Source organism: Ptychodera flava, chromosome 11 (assembly GCF_041260155.1).
Source record: "Ptychodera flava strain L36383 chromosome 11, AS_Pfla_20210202, whole genome shotgun sequence".
NCBI classification, from domain to species: Eukaryota; Metazoa; Hemichordata; class Enteropneusta; family Ptychoderidae; genus Ptychodera; species Ptychodera flava.
In genome coordinates, this window is record NC_091938.1 from 5,646,865 (window position 1) to 5,663,097 (window position 16,233).

The 16,233-nt window shown below is 37.1% G+C and overlaps 1 protein-coding gene across 14 annotated transcripts in view; it reads right to left on the minus strand.

The window, feature by feature from the left end:
* LOC139143358 (voltage-dependent L-type calcium channel subunit beta-1-like) overlaps positions 1 to 16,233 on the minus strand; it is a 108,963-nt gene that overhangs the window by 35,489 nt on the left and 57,241 nt on the right. The window contains exon 1 of one of the 14 annotated variants that reach the window (XM_070713610.1): positions 6,763 to 6,889. The exons of 11 other annotated variants lie outside the window; for them this stretch is intronic. In XM_070713610.1, coding sequence (XP_070569711.1) covers positions 6,763 to 6,771 — 9 coding nt within the window. In that variant the 5' untranslated portion in view covers positions 6,772 to 6,889. Of the gene's footprint in view, positions 1 to 1,969; positions 2,140 to 6,762; positions 6,890 to 16,233 lie in introns of those variants that run through there. 2 more of the 14 variants (XM_070713603.1, XM_070713612.1) reach the window with 2 other exon arrangements.

Here is a 16,233-nt window from a genome sequence, read left to right on the forward strand (position 1 = left end):
GATGGCAAATCACTGCTAATGGCTGCCTGTTACCGGGCAACTGCTGAACATATCCATCATAACATTCGGTATAGGTGTCAAATGAACACACTTGCCCACGGAATCACAGAAGCCAGCCTGCAGGCTCTGTCTGTACTCTAAAAACTCATTTCATGGGTATGTAGAGACCGCTGGATGTATGATACAACAAATAATTGCTATTGACAGAGTTTGAAGGAATCAATGTCTTCAATCCAGACTGGAATTTTCTCGGTAACATACTACTTAATCAACGACTCCATTCTCATCCACATCAAATCGTGTGCAACAGGTAAGAAAAGCATCACGGTGGAAAAAGATGGTTTGCATGCAGCATTTCTTGCCGAAGGACAAACTGGATAAGGTTGTGCCAAATTTAAGGGCCGTCCCTAAATCAATCACATTTATCTTCACTATCAACACGGAGCTGAACTAATGAATTGTGGAAAAAAGCTCTTCAATTGTCATGGCGACGGGGAGTTCTAGGAAGAGAGAGACAGTCTTACTCTGCCCGGAGACATCAAATTAATCTGCTTCATTTTATGGGAGGGAAATTTGACAGAGCCACAGTTAATGTCACTTGAGATATTCCATGGAAGGACTGCGGCTGTTCCAAACAGGCAAAGACAGACAGGTACAGGTGGGTTACAGTCTGCTGTGGGTGAGAATTTAGTTTGATTAAGCTACAGCATACCCTGTTACACAGTGAAATTAAAACACTTGACAGTTTTTGTTTTCTTGGGAGGTGACACCTCCTTATGCAAATGACACAATCACGTTGAAATTGACACGCATCTTCTGATTCACACTTATCAATGTTATCAGGCACTAACACTTTCCAATTTGCATACAGAATTAAAACAAGGATAAGGAATTCATTACCTGCAACATACTGCGCTGCTTGGAAATAAAGACGTCAGATTAAATCTGAAATTTATTTTTCATCTACTGCCACACAAAATCCTGGAATATTAGCCTTGTTGTTAGGAAAAGACGGAATCTTGCTCAACCAGGCTAGAATTCTAAAGGTAGATTACACGCAATGATTTGGAAATTGAGTAGTGATGGAGACAGTTGCCTGGCCGACCTTAATGAATTCAAGCACTTGAAGACAGACTAATGGGGATCAACAAATGCACAATGCTAGAATAAAACATCTAGATTAAAACTGAGCAAAATCTATCATTCCTTTGTGTCTCTGTAACACCAAACGCAGAATCTACATTATCTCACAGACAGATTCACCCAGAACTTAGACATCAACAAACAGGAGATGAGGCATCTTCAATACATTCAATATTTTCTGAAAATTAATACACTGTTGACTGACGGAAAAGACATTACACCATCTGTTGATTTTCTACGCTATGCATGACATGTTCACAACCACATCTTCATTTAAAGTCTGTCAACATTCACAGAAAGGCGTATAAATTGTCTTTCTATGTGAACATCCACAACCTGGCTATGAAAAATTGATAGGGGAGGTGGAAAATATGCTGTATTTGATGATATATTACTTCTTCACACTGCTTATATGCAGGTTTAAACTCACAGAGGGGTAATTTGTCAAAACCAACATGACAGTGGATATATTGGCCATAACCGACAATATGGACACAGCGACATGTTGCTCACGTGAGAGCAGAGATATTTACTTTCCCCTGTTGTCTGTCTCCAATATTGGTTAGATTGATGTACCTAAATTAATAATTTCATTATGGCAAGCATCTCAATCTAGAATAAGCGGAGAGCTCCTTTTTAACATGCAAGACCTCAGAATATGAAACTAAATAATTCAGCATCCTTGCTACTTAAAATGCTTCACATGTAATAACACTATCTGTGTCACAGCTCTCACTTCACCATGATCAGACGTCCCAGCCCAGCCCAACCAACACAATCATCTTTGTTGGGCTTGTCACAGCCCTGTTCCTGGCTCCAAACTCACCTCTTTTTCCCAATCTAGGAGCCAGTCGTCCACAGTGTGGTGTCTGAAGACAGGTTCCTCCCCGACTATTCCCATTCCTGCCGCTTCCCTACCGTTACTACTGCCGTACATTGAAAATACACACTTGATGACAGCTCAGCTCACTGGGCATGCCCAGTACAGACAACTGCCAACCCCCCTCCTTCTTCTCTTTTGAAAACTGAGCATGCTCAGATACTGTACGCAATTTGGCTTGTATAAAATGGTAATTTGAATTCAACCTTTGCTGTATTGCCCCTATTATAATAAAAAGGTACAAGGCATGTGGAAAGATGCAATGCTGTATACATTAATGATTTGCTTGAAGCCCTCTTCCATTTTTATCATCACAACGTTCTGTTATAATATATGAACGCCATGCATAATAACAGAGGCTGCTTTCTCTGTCTTTTTTTCTCAGAATCCACCCGTGGTGTAGTGAAAGCCCGCTGACATCAGAGCCATGACTGATTGCGCACTGAGAATGGATGAAAGCCGCATCAGGCCAAGCAAATATTAGATGTGTTCACGGCTTTTAACGATCTCGGTAACAATTTCTGTCAATTGGAATGAAATGCAGTGACCCCAACCCCATCGCTGTATCACTATACACTATTCAGAGTTCAACACACTTCACTTATTAAGACTGACATCCTCATGAGAAACACTGCAGCCTTCATTCTGTCTTTTATGCCTAAAATTAAATGTCACCTGATCGATGACAAGCCTATTGATAGATCAGCATACAAATTAGAATCTTTTTTTTGTAAATTATTTTTATAGGTCCAAAGAGCCAAAATTTTACAATAAAAATTAATTTCAGGGAAAAAATCTTTCCTAAATTACAAAAGGTGACAAGTCTTATTGCTTTCATAGGTAATTACTTCCTGTGATGTGATGTCATTTATGTGGTAAATTCTTTGAGTTATGATTCATAATGTTACTTCATAGTTAATCCCTATGAAATAAAATCACTTTCTTAGTCATGATTTTTTTTAATGTGAAACATTGTTGTCTTGGTATTTGATCAGAAGAGATTATTAATGCCATAAAAACCTAATATCAAATTAACTCCCACACGTCAGAGTCCTATGTCAGGAGAAGTTACTTACATAAATACCACGACAACTAATCTACTGAGACAAGATCAATTATGAAGACCGACAGCTAACCAATATCATCAATTTTTGGAGACTTTGCCACTCAATCACAATTCTGACTACTGCTGAGCCAAGAGCTTTGTCATCCCCAAAGTAATTTTACCAAGCAAGACTGACATGTTCATGTTGTCAGATTGGGCAAGTTAGTGTCAGAGCTAATGTGGCCATTAACCCTTTGAGACCTTTAATTTTTCCCGCCAAAATTTGAGTGCAACATTTTACAAATTTCTATGAACTTTTCTGTAATTTTTTTGATAATTTCGGATCAAATGGACATCAGATTTCATGACTACAGTTTTTTATCAAAATTTTGCAAAAATCTGAAAAAACTGACCGAGTTATATTCTATAGAGGTGACAAAAATTGACTTTGGCACTCAAAGGGTTTTTGCCGTAAAAACAGGCCACTTGTGATCACAAGTCTTCCACACACTGCTCCTCTCTTTTGTTTTTATTTCTTGATAAAGCTAGGTGTCTGGTGATAAGTAGAATAAAATTTACTGAGATTTTTCAGCGTTTCTGTTGTTTGGCATTCTGAAATGCTTTCGCTTTTGAAATTGGTGAGTTTACTGCAATTTTGGCTTTGAAAAAATATCAATCATTGCAACAATTTGAAACTGAAGTGAAATTTGATTGTGAAAATATTTGAAATTTAAAGTAAATACCTGTATCATAATGGAATGGGCTATCTACTGAAAAAATAAAACCCCTTACCGAAAAAAGAGATAAAATTTCAAGTAATACACATAAGAGATGCTTGAGAGGTCAGCCAAATACTTTGATCTTTCACCTTTAACCTTCCTTTTTTCAAAAACCTGCACATCCATGTTCCCTCAGCTCTACTGAAACCAATGAAGTTGTTCAAATTAGACTGCGGTCACAACAGGGTTAAAGGTAGTGTGTTTTATTGCAATTAAATGTTGTATCATACTTCAGGAAAATCAATTTTGCATTCGATTATGGATGGCCTTGTATGCTCCCTATGTGGCTATATAATACACAGAGGGAGAGAAATTATGGGATGGCCTAACCCTACTAGCAAAATTGAATAAATGAATGAAGCTCCAACAATGAGATTACGACTTCCAATCTAATAATTATTTCAGACGTTATTTATTTAAAGAAAGGTTGGTTTTCACTTTCATTTTTCAAAAGTAAAAAAAAATTGAATTGACTGCTTAGGGCAGTCGCTATTGCTTCTTTGTGTAATTCTAACGTTACTGTCTGGTGGCATAGCATAACTGTTTGTGGTTTGACTTCACAAGAAAAGCCTATAGTCTACCATAGTACAGGACTGAGGAATACATTGGGTCCAGCATAACACAGTGCTTCTGGACAACACCTCTGCATTAGTACATGTACATACATTTCTATAGACGCCAAGGAGCAATTGTTTCCTAGGTTTTGCAATGAAGATGCTACACGCATGGTGATGAAGCTGTCACATGCAAACCACCCAGACTAGAAATGAACGCAAGAAGATAACTGCACAGTTAACTTCATTATTCTAAATTACACCTGTATATATACTGTAAATGGACTTTATTGCATTACTGTTTTCAAATCCAACCTGTTTGAAGTGAAATAAAGGCAATCTGGCAGTCCTTCAAAAACAAAGGTATCAGGCAATAGCTTCAAATCCAGGAATACCAGTTAAGGTGGTTGGAAAGGCTATTTTTGCACCAATTCTTTTCTCAGAGTTAATGTCAAGTTTCAAGTGTTAGAATCAAGATATTTAGTTCAAATTTTCAGGATATCTCCCTTAGTTAATATTTTCTCCAAAGAATATAAAAATTGTATATTTGCAGCCATGATTTTGAAATATGACACCAGTAAATATAAAAATTTAATTTTTCATATTTTTTTTACATATTTGAATTTTATAATAATTGGATAGTATTAATATTACCAAATTAGTTATAAATATGTTGACACTATTTATTGTAAGATTTGTACGGCAGGATTTGTAAATAAAATTTGTTTTTATGATTTTACATGGATTTATATATCAAAAAATTATTAAAAATTCTTTCAAATTTCAAAATGTGATTTTTCAAAAAGTACTTCAAATACAGGAAAATTGTGCCGTACAAATCTTATCTGTAACCTTGTTAATAGGCTGTAAAAATTCCATGTCCATATCTCATTTCAAAGTTGGATTAAATTGGTATACAATTATGTAGGAAAACTGTTATTCTGTCAAAAATGTTGAAAACAAGCCATATTTGCACCCCTCTTTTGACGTCATAGAGCAATTATTTTGGTTAATCTCACTTTTGACACCTCTTTGACTCTCAAAGAATCTAGAAATGCATTTACAATACCAGTCACTCACTCTGAATGCCAGCACTGCCTTGTCAAACTTTCCTGAAAAACAGCAAATAATGACTTTCCCTTTTCAAACATTTTATTAAAAGCTAGGGGACCTCTACCATAGTTAATACACTAAGGACTCCCCAACTTCTTCTTATTTGGTCAGTTTTTCAGAAGTTTTAACAGGCTATAACTCTGCAATGCCTTTGTGCCCAAATGTCTAGTTTTTTTTATTCCACAGAGAAAGTTGACTACTTTTAAATTTTAATAGTTTTGTTGAAATTTATAACTGACGCTCTAGCCTTTCAACCACCAGTTAATTTACAAGCTGCTATGAGAAAATAAGAAATCTATAATGGTGGTGAACACTGTTTAGAATGGAAATTTTCCTAGCTAGACAAATTGAGCTCATCTTATGAATGGTGAATGCAGGATAGGGATGCCAATATCTTTGAAGTAATTTGCTGCAGGGAAAGTGGTTGAAAATATTCTCAGAGTTCAAACCACTGTGTTTAACTATTTTAGACTTATCTAATTGCACTATCGTGGAAACTAAGATGTTACAATAACTGCGCTTTGACATACCAACAATGAGATGTCGATCAAATTAAAATATTTTGAACTATAACAGATGAAACAGAGATTTATATCCTATAAGTCACATTAGCATATGGAAGTAAGAGGGTCATCCGCACATTCACCTGTGACTTCATCAGTATACGTACTGGCAGGTTTGAAACATACTCTGGCAAACAAAATATCAACATTCATGGTGGAAGAATGGTTTCATTTGCACCAACTGTACCGTATGTCTCTCAAGACATAACAGTACCCCGGGTAGACACAAACAAAGTTCAAGACTTGGCAGATAGAAGCTTTTATACTGCAAATTTGTCAGTTCACACTGGCCAAACATGGTCATGGCAAACTGTGCATCTGCTGTTTAAAGTGTATTATTCATTGCTCCTGCAAAACCAATGTCTATACTTTTGAACTGTTGCAGTCGCATTCAAATGAACACAAATTGATCACATCTTATTATGTGAATTCTGCTCTTTCAAGAAATCAGCAATACCACAGTTGATGGGGAACAATCTGTGAAGAGTATATGCACTGCCTGGATATGGAAACATCATTTACCAACTGCCAGTTGTTCTCATTAGAATTCAGTTCAAAAGTATCACAGTCTTTACCATGTAACTGTTACAAAACCAATCAATACTGTAGATCAAGAAAAAAACACCCTAAAGCAGTTCAACATGAACCTTCTGGACAATCTTCTCAAGGTATACTTTAAACCTACCTTATACATTCACTCTAAGTGGTTTGGGGGATGCACGACCCAATCTGGAATGAAATGTAACGCAGACATCTGCACAAACATGACAACAGTCTAGCTGCCTAGGTTGGTAGTTGTTACAATGACCAGGTAATCTAATGACAGGGCCTATTGTCTCCCTACACCACGGTAAACACCAAAATAACAAACACCCTGCCTTCAATTGAACTACAAAATAAGTTCATTTGCATAACAATGCCACCTTGCAACCCTTGTTAAGTCTGGAGGAGCAAAAAGGGGAAAAAAATCAATTTAACCTCGGCAGAGTCAGAGCCCTGGTATTTTCTATATTTATTTCATGTTTGGGTGTGGATTGTGACGTAACAGCTGGACTACTGTCAATTGTCCTGGTTATTGATTTTATTAAACAGGGAGGACCTTGGGACCTTGCAGGATCTCCACCTGTTCTGTACAACAGTGTCCTGTGCACACTACAATAGGCTGACATAATGCAGATCTTGCACAATTTCTACTTATACCAATATTATGAAAAAGAAATCTCTGGTAACGCAGCAACACACACTGATATATTTTGCATACATATACCATGAGCTGATGCTTTTGCACAAGAGCATATGTGACGCTCACATACGTACAGGTCCATGCACAAGTTTCATGAACTTGTATCTTTCCTTTCCTAATCCTGGCAACCCCCCTTTTCCATGTATGTGGATCAACCTGCCCTACTGACAACTATGAGATTGTACCATAGTATGGGGAGGAAAGCACCAGATCACAGAATGTCACAGGACTTGGGTTGTAAAGTGCAACTCATTACCATTCAGTATTTCTTAATCAAAGTATCAACTGATATTAAAAGTGACAATTTAAAGACTCAGTAACAAAAATTTCACGCTTCTCTAACATGCAAAAGACAATCATACCATGGACAATTCTCTTGTAGATCACTGATTAGTCAAAAATATGCATCATAATCTGATTGGTTGGCCATGCCAAAAATCACCTGTGCAAGTCTCAACAAAAAATAATATTTGAATTGGTTGAAATACACGGCACGAATAGCTTAGGATTTCATTGTATCAAAGCATAAACCTTTACATACTGCCATATAAAAAAAATTCTATTGATAGATTTAACTACAGACAGTAAATTAAAGAATATGACAGACTGAAATATTTTCAAAATGTTACAACTTTAATACTTGGATATCGAGCAATTTATAAGCTGAATAACTTACACAATTCATTTAAGGTTTCAAAATTGCAAGAAGATCGCCACTGATGGCAAATAAAAAAGTCACTCAACTTTGATTATTTCCAAACTAAGAATCCCTACAAACAACGAAAGCTGAACTGCATCAATATTGCTAGGTCATTAACATTCAGAGACTGTACGGACCATGATGCTTTGCTGCTGATGACATCATATTCAGCAGAGAGTCTATGTAATTGCAGAGTTGAGCTCTGGGGCACCTTCCGACAGAGTTTTATTGGCTATTTCATCTGACGAAAATCACATCAAATACACATTACTATCCCTTAAAATACATTCCTGTAAAAATACAATTTTTTACCCAGGGGCAAAAAGGTCAATTCTGCATACATCAAACATGGTATTTTTAGGGTAAATACCACATGCTGACTTTGACTTTCACAAAACAATGATAAACACAGTAATCCTACGTCACAATGTTAGAAGTTGTCATTTACAACGAGAAAGGATTTTTGATGATCAGACCTGGACTTTCAGAACGAACCTAAAGAGAAATTTTATTTTCTCTCATCATGCCCTCTGGTCACATAAGCGACCACTTCATCAGAGAACATCACATCAAAATTGTACTCCTGATTAAAACAACAATCCCATTTCAAACTTTGTCCATCAATGAGGGAAATTTGTTTCTTTTTCATTATCTTTTCTTCAATTGTACACTATAATACAGAAACACGTTAATACTGTTCCAAAATGTAATTATCACCTTTTTTCACTACTTCTAAAAATAGATTGAGATGAAAATTTAATAACATACCTCAGTATACTTAATTAATAAGAATTAATAAGAGTAGAAGTAAGAAGTAAACTGCTTACAAAAAATATACATATATATATATATATATATATATATATATATATATATATATATATATATATATATATATATATATATATATATATATATATATATATATATATATATATATATATATATATATAGTGTGTGTGTGTGTGTCTTCTCCAGGTAGTACGGTGCTCTTGTATACATATATAGTATAAATTTCAAAAATTTCAAAAATTATGTATTATACGTGTATGTGGGTGTCTGCATGAATGTTTCCATGAACAAAGAAAATAACAATGTGCCAAGGTTTTCACATTTTCATTCATGTGGGGGCAGGGAAGTTGGGAGGTTGGTCTGCTGCCCTCAGCACATCATTGTACCAAAGTCTGTTTGCTGTACTCCATAAACAAAGTCAGGTATGGTCCACCATTTTTTGGTCCAGATACCAACAAATGAGAAGAAGTACATTCAGATAGACAACAAAATGTTATCAAAAAGGGAATCAGCGATATACATTTCACTTTCATAAGGAATGTCACATGGTTTTTAATCACTGGTAAATTAATTGGCTTCATGAGTCGACCCATAAGCATTCGCTACACATCATTCAATCATAGCCCTAAGTTAATTACGGCCTGTACCCGACCCTATCCTGAGCACAGCGCAGCCAGCGGTAGAATGAGTCTGCTGACCAGATTATTTGACCATGCCAAAGTTTTCCTTGCCAATACAGACTCTTGAACAGTCTTTAGTAGGAAAACAGAACTTAACTCTGGTGTATACATGTACAACATCAGTATGATGATCAGTACCAAACTTGATTTGTCTTTTTTACATCTGGCAACGTGAATATTTGATATTATTTGTCCCGTTGACTTCAAAGCAATATTTATAAATCACTACAAAAATGATGATGAGCCTCAATATTGGTAAAACATTCAAAACTGGACCAAAGTTGAGTTTCTCATAAAATACCTCAAACTACGTGTACAGGTTAAAAAGTGTTGCATATTCTATGTGTACACATTAGCTCTTAATAGAATGCAAACCGACGAATATAGAATTGGAAATCAAAGGATTGTCAGAATGTATAGGTTTGTGATAACTCCTGCAATTGCCAATTTCATGGGAAATACTCTGAAATACTTGACAGCGCCACTCCTTGAGACACAGACACATGTACGGACTGACATCAAATATGACATAGGCAAAATAAGACAGTACGGAGACAAATACATCTCTCAGACAGCACAGCTCTCAAGGGTTCATAGTTAGACTCCTTGACAGGGATGTAATAATCAAGGTACCAGACGTCACGTGTCAAGACTTTTTTGTGGCCAAACAAATGAATTTCAGCATTAGGTGGGTCCATCACACCAAGCAAATGCATGTGGAATGGACTAGGATAAAGAATGTGCTGGACTACCAAAGGATCATGGGAGCTATCTGATTGATGTGTCATTGATGACCATGTGGGACTGGGATTTGCAAATGGCGTCAATCTGGAGCAACATACACTGTGAAGCCATGATAACTGTCCATCGCTACATCTTACAATCACCAGACAAACTTTTCTTTCTTTCTTTCTTTCAATTTGGACTTCTGCATTCCACATCCACTTTTCCGTATGCAGAGCATGGAAAGCTAGTGCATGAGTCACCCTCTGTTCTCACCTTTAAAATTAAAATTCTGCATAGCAACAAGCCATTGAATCTCGTAAGCTGAAAAAGGCAGACATTACTCATTACCGCCTGCCCATTCCAATATGTCCAGCTGCCAGGAAACGCTTCAAGCCATGTCCATGTTGATAAAACAAGGGGACAAAAACATTTTTGTATATTTTGTGAAAATGCACATAGATGATATTACCACCTCTATTTCAGTATATGAGGAAGCAGAAACGTTTCGTGTGCACTTTTTTGGTAAACGACAAGTTGTACCATAAACCATGAAGACTTCACCATTACAACAAAACCATGCGTCTTATCCTCACTATTACCAGGTAACTCAAAGACAATTTCATCACCTTGTGCTGTCATTTTGTTTCACATTTAATGTGCACCAACCCAAGCAGTATGGTCCAAGCAATCTGTTTTGGTATACTACCTCTACAGACCAGTACTTAAAATCACGTTCAATTGATTATAATGTCACAATATATCATACATCTGTCATTATTAAACTGTTGACAATGCATCAAACACATAAAGTAAATTCACATAATATTTCAAAGCTATCTTGTTCACATTGGCAACCCAACTGAAATTTGGGCCGACGCAAAATAATTGTCCTTTTGGGATTAAATTTGGTCCGTGTCCACACCTACCGGTACCAGAATTAGGGCCGACGTAACTTTACCTTCCTTTGTGACCTCTGACCTGTCAAAGTTCAAAATGGCGCATTTGAATATGGCATGCTGTTTCTACTGTTCATGATTTTCCTGTGTTTTTACGCACAAGAAGGGCAAATATGACTACCACTCACCCTTTTAATCATCGGAGAGATCTTCACCATTTATTGGATGAGCATATGGTATATATAAGACCGCGGTGGAGAAATAACCAGTGCGCGGCATTTTTGACATGCCTCTCTAGTCTATTACGTGCACTGTGGAATCGAATGACATGGTCTCGTTTGCGGAACAAAGGTTGGTGGGAAGTTCAGCGTACATGGGATGATATTAAAATGTAAAGACTGGATTGAAAACTTTCGATAGGTGTAAACTTTAGTTTCAAACGTCGTTTGTTTTGTGCGAATAGTGTGACTAGTTCAACTTCGATCCATAGCGGAGGCCTGGTCAACTGGGACCAGGGCCGACGTAACGTGTCCACACTGGCGTTTTGCGTCGGACCAAATTTTGCGTCGGCCCTGAGTCGGCCCTGAACCCCCCCTTCTAACCGGGACCAAACTGAGTCGGCCCAGGCCGACTCAGCGTGTCCACATTGGTTTTTTACGTCGGCCCCGGCCCTGGTCGGGACCTGGGCCGACGCAAAGTCGTCAGTCTGAACGTATTAAATATTTCAAAGCTAACTTGTTCTGGCACACAATCTGGCAAAAGCTGCAGACAGTCTGTCATTAATTACCATGAAACTATTCCAAAGTTACAACATTAAGTAGGTAAAATTGCAAAAATGCACTTTCACACACAAATTCTGTGCATGGATTGACAATTTATTATGTCAAGGTAGTAAAGGTGTTAACACTCGGTTTCGATGACACTCAGATTACAATACATTGGAGCTATCTGATTTACTTACATATCACCAGACTATGGGTCTCACTGTTCAGAGGTTTACTCAGAATATCACAGCCTCAGCTTGTATCACATTTTGTAAAAGCCGTCACCAAATGTCAACAGCACCTGGCAGGAAACCTTTTTCAACTGAACAAGTGGTTTAAGTTTAGCGTGTCTCCAACAGATTGTAAATTATAGGTATCTCAAATGTTTTGTTTGTCCTTTCCATTCCAACATGGCCACTAAATTCACACCTCAAAGATAAGTTTTCACTTTTTCATTTTACCCTGGGATAGGAGATGTTACATCTCCTTACAGTATATGTCCGTGTTGTTCTTGAGTCTGCAGGTGAGATTTAGACAGTGCATGTGACTATGTTGTGAGGGCAAGTGGTCTTTTCTGTATTATGGACTTACAGTGAACATCACCCTGGGCAGGTAAATGCCAAAAAATCCTCTTAGTAATCATCAACACAGATGCCAATACTAGTCTGTCATATACGAACAGTCATGTATAAACAGAACCTGACAGAACATGACGGTGAGCGGAAAAAAGAGGATGAGATGACTGAAGATGTTATGTCCCCATGTAGGCCAGTCTCTACCTTTGAGAACTCATTTCTGCAAAAGTCAGACAACTTGACCGACTTGCATACCAATTATTGGTCAAAAAGCACAGCCTTTGCCTGCCCTCAGATTCTACTGGTGTTCAAGGGTTTTTCCATGAAATCATAATTCTAATCTTACAGTGGAATAGCAATCAGCATAAGCATTTTAAAATGAGGGGACTTGGAGAGTTAAGCCATTCATCTGACACTGTGTTGGTGTCTGTCTGTCTGAAGTGGTTCCATGAAAAGCAATATCCCAGTAGAATGTTTATCCATATTTACCAGGATACCCCCCAAAAGTCATGTTGCTGGGGGTTCCCCTCGATTTATCACTGTAAAGCTCTGACTATCAGGAGTCAACAACAGTGGAATAGGAATTTCCAAACTGTTTATGTACTCATACCTTGGCAGAAAAACACTTCCTGAGTTTGTTACTTGTTCAGGATCACATAAAAGAAGATAAGTTGTAAATTAAATAATTATACTTGAACAAATTCACCTCTCTCTTTGTTGTATTGCTTCCGTATGGCTTTACACTATGCACATACTTCAGTACATCATCAATGTAAAACCAAATACTACGTCAAGCAGTGAGACCATCAGAGTATTGTAATATTGAGATGACTAACATCAACTTTGTTTCATACACTTCTTCACATGCGATAGCAAAAGATAGCACGTATGCCGCCGATTTGTATGAAAACTCAAACTGACGTGGAAGATGCTTGAGATGATCCATTCTCTCTCTTTCTGATTGTACTCTGCTACTTGCTACAAAACTGAAGTGGATGTCTTCCAAAACGATCCTTAACATGCAAGATTGTGAAGGGCCCAGGGTAAAAGGTTGTAGAGCCCTCTAAAAAATCGCTAGACCTCATCAACTCTTGCCCTTAGGTGAATCTAATCTATTCACATCTGACCTGCTCCTCTGCTTCAATTTCTGAATTTCATGCACAGCGACAGCTATCACTGTCTTTGTGATGCCAGAAATCATTTCCTTCACCTGTTCAATCTCTTTCAAACGGCCAGTAGCTGTAACTTTTGATAATATTTTTACTATATCTGTTTTATGTCAACTGGCAGTTTCTTGTTCCACTGACCAAGGCATACTGAAATACACAGTATTTGATGCATCAATTCGGCCTGTATATGTGTAAACTGTATTGTCATAATTTAGTCTGGACCAGAATTTACTTGTCAACAATAGCAATGCTGTCCACATGTGTATAGACAGAGTTGAATGAACACTGTGTATCTATAATTCTTTTGGGAGTAGAACAGGAAACTGTATTTGACATTTACCCTTTGAGTGCTGGAATTTTTCCCTCGAAAATTTACGGCGACAAAATTTACGGTAACATTTTTCATGAATTTTTCTGTAATTTTTCTGACAATTTTGGACCCAACGGACATCACATTTCATTGGCTACAGGTTTTGATCAAAATTTTGGCAAAAATCTGAAAATATTTGACTGGGGTGTATTTTATAAATTCGACAAAATTGACTTTGCCACTCAAACAAAAACAGTGGAAAAAAATCATCTAAAATTACAGCTACTGTCCCCCTTTAACATCATCAATTTCACTGTTTTCTAAAATCGGATGAGAGGTTCTGGGAATCTGCGTGACCTTTAACCTTGGGTTGCAAAACTGCCGCAGCATGAAATGCTCACAGTATAACAACACATTGGCCCTTTTAACGTGGGAATTTGAATTGGTGAGGTGATTTCCAACACAGAGTACTTTTGTAATTAACACCTGCTACTGCCAACACATCATGATGTCATCTATTCTGACAGAGCTTCAAGATCTGAAATTTTCAAACTTTTCACATTTACTGAATTGTCTGCATTAATTCTGCCCTACTTGATGTCATAAAGATTAAATTATTAATGGTGACCTTCAGTGGAAATTATGAAATGCTTGCATTAATGATGTGTTATAAGTATTTGGAGGGATGACTGGACCATTAACATAATTATCAATTACACATCATTACTATTGACATGATAATTGATTCTCTCCACAACGCTGAGTCACAATATCATGAGACTGACCTCTTGATGAAATTTGGAGGACAGATGGAAAAAGACAGCGTATCTAATTAATGTACCATCCCGGAGGTCAATGTCAACATAAATTAATGCAGTGTTGTGGATACGACCGTATCTACAACAATACAGAAAGGGGGTATGCTGTTGCTTTAGAGCTAAATTTTCACACTCTGTGTACACAAGAAGTCGGCACTCTTGACATTTACCTGTTTCCATCTCAAAGAGGCTAATTCTAACACATCAGCTTGAGTTCTATACCTTATAGATATTGTATAGATATCTACACAAGTTCTATAAAAGTTTATAAAGTTTTGACACCATTTTCTATAGAATTCTACAGAAAACAAGATTCAGCAGAATTCTAGAGAAGTCTGCGGAACATTTTTAGTAAGTGTGGACCTGACTATCTTTCTCTTTCGGTCAACTTGTCTGGCGTATAGAGATCTGAGATAGAATTCTGAATTCATGTACATGTACCAAGATGAAAGATCATCTTCCTCCCACCCTGCTGAGCAAACATGGGAGATAATACAATATTTTCATTGTTCCAATTTTGTACACCAAATACACCTTCTCTACCTCTTCTCCCAGCAGTACAGTGAAAGGTAAAATATCAGCCTTGCAAGCATTATGCATTGTGTACAGTTTATAATTGTTGACAAAATAAATTCTGGTCTGGACAGAAATTTGCTTGTCAACATTGACGTTGACCATTGCACACACGCTGGCTGTATATTGACAAGTTCAAAGATAAGGCATGTTGGCTTGATTTAGAGAGGAAGCTCACAACACTGTATTTTTCACAAACAGTACAAATAATACTGAGAAACACATCAAAAGTTACAGCTGGTTACGTAGTTTTAAAAAAACTCCCATTCACAAGTACTCGGAATAGTTCAACTTCTTGTGAACGAAAATACATTACATGTATTGAAATGAGGCATTTCTACTGGTCACCGTACTTCATTATTCATTCAAACTGCAAACAGACGACGCAGAGTGAACGGTTCATGCAAATTGTCTGTCATGAACAAATATTATTATTTTACTGTCCCTTTCCATGATGAATTGCTGCTAATTTTAAAATGATAATATCACCCGGAAACTACAAAGCTGATTTACATGTTAGAACTGATGGGGAGATTAAGGGATATGAAAAACAAATTTTAATGGCAAAATAAGTAAATTTCAGCATTCCCTGATACTTTAAGATAGTGTAAACACTAAGGTGTACAAGAATCATTTCTGTGAAAAATTAAAGAAATGAAGTAATGACGGTAGAAAAATTCTGACAGGAGGTGACAGGAAAGTGTTGAATGGTTTGGGATGTCTGGATATCATACTTAGTATTCGGATCACAGTGTATTTACTGCACGGAGGTTACACGGCGCTGACGACTCCGAGACCCAAGGGATGGGCAAGAACAGTGGCATGTGCTCCTTGGCAGCCATCTTTGCTGTTCTAATCTCTTTGAATATCAAAAGTAATGAGGGCCTACAGGGGTGTTTTTTGTTTTACA